The sequence below is a fragment of the Tachyglossus aculeatus genome, chromosome 21 (genome assembly GCF_015852505.1).
Source record: "Tachyglossus aculeatus isolate mTacAcu1 chromosome 21, mTacAcu1.pri, whole genome shotgun sequence".
NCBI lineage: Eukaryota > Metazoa > Chordata > Mammalia > Monotremata > Tachyglossidae > Tachyglossus > Tachyglossus aculeatus.
In genome coordinates, this window is record NC_052086.1 from 83,448,629 (window position 1) to 83,455,714 (window position 7,086).

The 7,086-nt window shown below is 50.7% G+C and overlaps 2 protein-coding genes across 2 annotated transcripts; one reads left to right on the plus strand and one right to left on the minus strand.

Moving 5' to 3' along the window:
- Positions 1 to 479: 479 nt before the first annotated feature.
- Positions 480 to 1,421, minus strand: LOC119942174 (olfactory receptor 6C76-like). Its single transcript, XM_038762821.1, has one exon. It carries the CDS (start codon positions 1,419 to 1,421, stop codon positions 480 to 482), a length of 942 nt encoding a protein of 313 aa, XP_038618749.1.
- A 3,993-nt stretch (positions 1,422 to 5,414) lies between these two features.
- Positions 5,415 to 6,568, plus strand: LOC119942175 (epidermal differentiation-specific protein-like). The gene is made up of 3 exons (XM_038762822.1): positions 5,415 to 5,792; positions 5,884 to 6,243; positions 6,278 to 6,568. The coding sequence occupies exons 1-3, from the start codon at positions 5,415 to 5,417 to the stop codon at positions 6,566 to 6,568; spliced, it is 1,029 nt and encodes a 342-aa protein (XP_038618750.1).
- Positions 6,569 to 7,086: the final 518 nt, after the last annotated feature.

A 7,086-nucleotide genomic window follows, 5' to 3' on the forward strand; every position in this document is an offset into this window, starting at 1 on the left:
TCTAGGCTGTTACTACAGTGCTCTGATTCAATCAGTCAATCAATAAGTGGTATTTATTGAGTACTTACTAGGTGCAGAGCACAGGACCAAATGCTGAATGCAGCAAGCCCCAGTGCAAAGTAACACCGATTGTTGAGAGACCTTCCATGAAGCCTTCCCTAACTATGTCTTCATTTCTTCTTCTCCCACTCCCTTGTCCTGGGATTTGCACCCTTTATCCATCCCTCTCTCAGCCCCATAGCACTTATGGACACATCCGTAATGTATTTACCCATCTCAAAGTCTATCTCCTCCTTTCAACGGTAACTTCCCTGTGGGCAGGGAGCGTATCTACCAGCTCTGTTGTACGTAGCCTACCAAGCTCCTCAGTGCAGTGCTCCGCACCCGGGAAGGGCTCAGTGAATACCAGCGATTAATGGATCGATGGATGGATGGATCAGTTCTTTGGGTTTGTCCCTTAGGGTTTCACTAAAGGACCATCAAGCCTCTGGTTTCTGAACCGAACAGACTTTCTGGGCCAGGTATGTGAAGGCTCGTTTCACTTGCTGGTTCCTCAGCGTGTAAATGAAGGGATTGAGCATCGGAGCCACAGACGTATTGAGAACGGCCACCGTCTTGGTCATCGTCAACTCCCTGATGGAAGGATTGACATACATGAAGATGCAACTGCCGTAGGACAGAGAGACGACGAGCATGTGGGACGAACAGGTGGAAAAGGCCTTTTTCCTCTGCTGGGTGGAGGGAATTCTCAGAATGGTCTTAATGATAAATACGTAGGACAGGATCACCAGCGACAAAGTGACCAGCAGCGTGACAATGGCAGCATAAAATGATAGCATCTCTGGGATTCGCGTGTCTGAGCAGGCGATCTTCAGCAAGGGGATGGTGTCGCAGGTGAAGTGGTTGATGACATTCGAGATGCAGAACTCCAGCTGGGGTCCAAAGGTGATGCCTGGAATGACGACCAAGAAGCTTGCCAAATAGCAGCAGAGGACGAGCAGAGTGCAGACCCTGGGGGTCATGATGGTCGTGTAGCGTAGTGGTCTGCAGATGGCCACGTAACGGTCGAAGGACATGCAGGCCAGAAGGAAGAACTCCGACGCCCCCAGGAGGATGTAGAAGAAGGTCTGGGTCATACAGCCACCGTAGGAGATGGTTTTGTCCCCTGTGGAAATGCTCACCAGCAAGTTGGGAATGCAGATGGAAGTGAACGAGACTTCCAGGAGGGAGAAATTACGCAGGAAGAAATACATGGGGGTGTGAAGGTGGGGGACCAGGAGGGTCAGGGTGATGATGGTCAGATTGCCGGTGACGCTCAGCAGGTAGGCAAGGAGTAAAAAGGAGAAAAGGCAAACCTTCAAGGAGGGGTCATCGGTCAGACCCAGGAGGATGAATTCCGTCACGGTGGTTCGATTCCTCATTGCCGACTTGACCCCTATTGGATTGCAAGGGGAGACAACGTGGGCACCGCAAGCGAGGAGAAATTAGATCCTGTAGATGGGATTTAATGCTTGGGCAGATGGGGCATCAAGAACTCCCAAACCTCAGTCAGTCAGTCCATCGTATTTATTGAGCGCTTACTGTGTGCAGAGCACTAAGCGCTTGGGAGGGGACAAGAGACCAATATAGCAGACACCTTCTGTGCCCGTAACGAGCTTAAAGGGGGACACAGATATTAGTAGCACTGTTGCAAAGCGCTCGGGAGAAAGCAACGCAACGGACTTTACGGTAGAGAAGAGTGCTTGGCACATAGTAAGCGCTTAACCAATATCATATATTCCCTGCCCACCCCGAGTTTTCAGTCTAATGGGATCAAAGTGTCATGCCATCGACGGAACATCACAAAAAAAGCCCGAGATAATGCCGTGAGCTAGTGAAGTATAATAGAACATAGAGAGGTATATAAGTCAACACTCTTTCAGAGATTGTTTTCAAGACTGTAGGAGGTTCTCCATAGGTCCACTATGCTGGGATTTGTGATGATTGGGAAAATCCCCCGATACCTGATGTGCCCTGTGACTTGGTCTTCTAGCAATAATGAGACTAATAATTGTGGTCTATATTAAGCCAAGCACCGTGCAAAGCTCTACTCGGCACTCATCAGTGGAGCATACTCATCAGAAAACATCTCCCCACCCTTCAAGAATGGGGTCAACTATAAGGAACAGCTACAACAACCCGTTTCTCCCCCATCTTTCCTCTTCTTAACGTACTCACGTGGGCTTACATGTGAGCCTCATGTGGGACAGGGATTGTGTCCAACCTCGTACCTAACCCAGCGCTTAGTACACTGCTTGGCACATAGTAAGTACTTAACAAACCCTTTAAAAAATTCCCGTAAGGCCACCGGTTCGTCGAATCTGTGGAATCCCAACTTTTGGCTCACCGTGCTCTCCTGCGCATTAGAGAGAAAGAAGAAAGTCTGCTCTCGAGGGCAGCAAATTCTTGGAACTTTCCCTCTCCCGAAGAGGGCAGAGTTGGCTCAGCATAGAGGTTTCTTTGTAGGTTTCACAGCCACGGGAATTGAGAAGGTTTTACCTGTTTTGCCCACTGCAGGCCTATGAGGAACTGGAGACTGCAGAGAAGACACTAATGATCCAAAACCCAAATCATTTTGACAATTAGCCATAAATTGGAAAGCAGAGAGACGGTGTCCATATGGGGAGGAGCCACAAAACCTTTGATCCCAGCCTCACTCTTGATAAGCGTTAGAGTAAAAATAAAAAAAGATTTAGAGACGACTAGACAAGGATTAGCTTAGTATAGCTTGATCCACGCATAGGAACCCCCATTTTATGAATTCTTCCCCTTCTTCCACCCAGCAGGAAATACTAGTTAGGGTTTAGGGCTGAGGATTTGTTAAAACTCTCTCTTCAGGCACCTGAGGGGGCTGCTATGTGGATTAATGCTTCTACTTTCTGGAGGCAAAGATGTACTTTCCATCTTTAATCACTCTCCCAGGGTCTCGTTTGTAGAGTTTTGAAGTTCATTTCTCATGAGAGGAGTCAATTCCTCTTTGGATTAAGTTGAAATGAAAATTAAATGATCTCACTGGAACTGCTTCAACTTTGTAGCATTACTCGGAATCAAGTCCGAAGTCAGAAAAAAAACAAGATCCCCTTTTCATTCTGCCTCTCTGAATTGTGGCAGCCATTTTGTTGAAAAGGATTGGCTTAAATTCAGTGGTGCTGATCTTCCCTGTGGGATGGGTCACCATGGTAACTGATGCTGTCTGGTCATTTCTGCATCGATCAATCAATATTATTCATTGAGTGTTTAGTGCGTGCCAAGCAACTGCCCTAGGTCCTTGGGAAAGTACAGTACAATAGAGTCGGGAGCCACATTCCCTACCCACAATGAGGTCCAGTGTAGAGGGGGAGACTGACATTAATCAATCAATCAATGGTATTTATTGTGCACTTACTGCGTGCAGAGCACTGTACTAAGAATTTGGGAGAATACAATACAACAGAGCTGGGAGACACATTCCCCGCCCACAATAAGCTAATAGTCTAAAAGGGGTTAAGGACATTAATCAATTAGTCAATTGTACTTATTGAGCACTTACTATGAGCATAACACTGTACTAAGCGCTAGGAACAGTACAATACAACAGAATTAGCTGACATGCTACTTGCCCATAACGAATGTAGAGTCCAGAGCGGGAGAGACACATTAATCAATCAGTCAGTGGTACTTGTTGAATGATTACTGTGCATAACACTATACTAAACAGTTGGGAGAGTGCAGTGCAACAGAGAAACCTTCTCTGTTCGCAACGAGTTTACAATCTAGAGGATTGTACATAAGTGCTGTGCGGTAAGGATCAAACTGCAAGCACCAAGGCCTAGTGGATAAACTAGATTATGAGCCCCACGTGGGGACAGAACACTTGCCTGGGAGTCAGAAAGACCTGGGGTCTAACCCTGGCTCCTCCACTTCTCTGGTGTGTGACCTTGGGCAAGTCACTTCCCTTCTCTGTGCTCCAGTTATCTCATCTGTAAAATGAGGATTAAGACCCCGAGCCCCATGTGGGACATGGATTGTGTCCACTCAATCAATCAATCAATCAATCGTATTTATTGAGCGCTTACTATGTGCAGAGCACTGTACTAAGCGCTTGGGAAGTACAAATTGGCATCACATAGAGACAGTCCCTACCCAACAGTGGGCTCACAGTCTAAAAGGGGGAGACAGAGAACAGAACCAAACATACCAACAAAATAAAATAAGTAGGATAGAAATGTACAAGTAAAATAAATAAATAAATAAATAAATAAATAGAGTAATAAATATGTACAACCATATATACATATATACAGGTGCTGTGGGGAAGGGAAGGAGGTAAGACGGGGGGATGGAGAGGGGGACGAGGGGGAGAGGAAAGAAGGGGCTCAGTCTGGGAAGGCCTCCTGGAGGAGGTGAGCTCTCAGCAGGGCCTTGAAGGGAGGAAGAGAGCTAGCTTGGCGGATGGGCAGAGGGAGGGCATTCCAGGCCCGGGGGATGACGTGGGCCGGGGGTCGATGGCGGGACAGGCGAGAGCGAGGTACAGTGAGGAGATTAGTGGTGGAGGAGCAGAGGGTGCGGGCTGGGCAGTAGAAGGAGAGAAGGGAGGTGAGGTAGGAGGGGGCGAGGTGATGGAGAGCCTTGAAGCCCAGGGTGAGGAGTTTCTGCTTGATGCGCAGATTGATCGGTAGCCATTGGAGGTTTTTGAGGAGGGGAGTAATATGTCCAGAGCGTTTCTGGACAAAGATAATCCGGGCAGCAGCATGAAGTATGGATTGAAGTGGAGAGAGACACGAGGATGGGAGATCAGAGAGAAGGCTAGTGCAGTAGTCCAGACGGGAGAGGATGAGAGCTTGAATTAGCAGGGTAGCGGTTTGGATGGAGAGGAAAGGGCGGATCTTGGCAATGTTGCGGAGCTGAGACCGGCAGGTTTTGGTGACGGCTTGGATGTGAGGGGTGAATGAGAGAGCGGAGTCGAGGATGACACCAAGGTTGTGGGCTTGTGAGACGGGAAGGATGGTAGTGCCGTCAACAGAGATGGGAAAGGATGGTCCAACCTAAATAATCTGTCTGAATCTACCCCAGCGCTTAGTACAGTGTCCTGCACATAGCCAATGATAAATACCATAAAAATGGTGTTGATTAATCGATTGATTAGTATCTGTCTCCCCCTCTGGACTGTGAGCTCCTTGTGGGCAGGGAACCCATCTACCAACTCCGTTTTATGACACTCTCCCAATCGCTTAGCAGAGTGACCAGGGCACAGGGTAAACGCTCAATAAATACCTTGACTTGAGGGACTGATACACTCTCCGCTTCCAGCAGCCCGTCCTGTACCGAGAGGGTCTCTCCCCCGGACCCCGGTCCCCCATCCTGCCCCCGTCGCGATCCCAACCCTGGACTCTGGGATGAATAAGATCATCGTGTTCGACCAGCCTGGCTTCCGGGGGCTCAGCGAAGAGTTCACCCACGACATCCCGGACCTGCGGGACGTGTACTTCGACAAAGCCATCTCCTCCCTGAAGGTGGTCGGTCAGCCCTGGCTGGCATTCGACCACGTGGCCTTCAGGGGTAGCGTCCTGGCTTTCGAGGAGGGGGAATACAGCAGCGTCGGCCTGGACGATCAGATCTCCTCCCTCCAGCTGGTGAGGGAAGACTTGGAGGACCCCCAGATCACACTCTATGAAGACACCGCACTCCTTGTGCCTCTGCCGCCCATCAAGAAGGAAGCCAACATCTCCCACAAGGACTTCGGAAAGGTGTCCGGCCACTCCATCCAGAGAGGCGTCTGGCTCCTGTGCTTCAAGGAGAGAGAGGGGAGGGGGCTACTATGTGTCCCGGGAGCGAGACAGGTGTCCGGCACCCCCTCCCGTGTAGGAGAAGTGCCCCGACTACGCCTCGACGCTGTTCTGGAAGCCGTGGCTCCAGTGCGTGAGGCCCCTGAGGCCCGGCCGGCCTGTGATCACTGCCGAGATCCTTTGGGAGAAGAAGAAGATGGAGAGGGAAAGGAGTCAGGTCGTGAATCTCCTGGTGGGAGCTAACTTCACTGACGTGGCACAGACATACACCAGCACCTTCAGCGAAGAGCTGGAGGTCTGCACCACACATGCCTTCAACTTCGAAGACTCTGGGGAGCTCAAGGTGGGCACCCGGTTCACGGTCAAGGTGGAGACCTCGCTGAACGTGACTGTGGAGGTCGGGAAGACCCAGAGCATCACGACCAAGAACAAGGTGCAGGTGGCCCTCCCAGTCACCACACCCCCCCCGCAAGGAGCTGACCGTCCAGGTGCTCAAGAAGGAGGTCACCTTCCAGGCCCCGGTGAAGCTGACCATCGGCCGGAACGGGAAGCTGAGCACCGCGTTCGGGGTGTACCGGCGGACGTCCAGGCACTGCATCCACGTCATGTTCAAGGGGAAAGAGCTGGTCCCCGCTGGTCCTGAGGCCCCCAGACACATTCCCCCATCCTGGAAGCTCCTGTCTTGCTTCTGGGCGTGGAGGAGGAGAGGACCGAGGAGGGTTCCGCTGCCCGCCGAGGAGACACCGGCCCGGACCCCAGGCTAGACTCAGAGCGGTCATCCTCTCCTCCCTGCTGTAACCTCCCTCTGGGGAGAGAGGGCTCTCCAGATTCCTGATTCTCAAGTCTCAGAATCCACCTCCTTAGCCTGGGAGAAGACCCACATTCCTGCAGGGCTTCTTCACCCTGCTCATCAATAAAGCTCCTGATTCATTGCCTTCACTCTCTGGGAATTATCTTCCTACAGATCTCACCCTTGTCTCCAGTTTGGCCCATCCGTGAAGGGGTGGGGGTTACTCCGGCAGAGCATCTGCCTGGTCTAAATGATAATGGTAGTGATTGTGGCATCTGTTAAGAACTGACTATGTGCCAGGCACTCTACTAAATACTGGGGTCGATACAGGATAATTGGGTTGGACACAGTCCGTGTCCCACATGGGGCTCCTAGTCTTAATGCCCATTTTACAGATGAGGGAACTGAGGCCCAGAGAAGTGATGAGACTTACCCGAGGTCAGAGAGCAGACAAGTGGTGGAACCTGGATGAGAACCCAGGTCCTTCTGACT

Coding starts and splice junctions, on each gene's coding strand:
- LOC119942174 (XM_038762821.1), bottom strand. CDS start 1,421: ATGAGGAATCGAACCACCGTGACGGAATTCATCCTCCTGGGTCTGACC.
- LOC119942175 (XM_038762822.1), top strand. CDS start 5,415: ATGAATAAGATCATCGTGTTCGACCAGCCTGGCTTCCGGGGGCTCAGC. Junction 5,793..5,883: donor GCCACTCCATCCAGAGAGGC/GTCTGGCTCCTG, acceptor CCTCCCGTGTAG/GAGAAGTGCCCCGACTACGC. Junction 6,244..6,277: donor CGACCAAGAACAAGGTGCAG/GTGGCCCTCCCA, acceptor CCCCCCCGCAAG/GAGCTGACCGTCCAGGTGCT.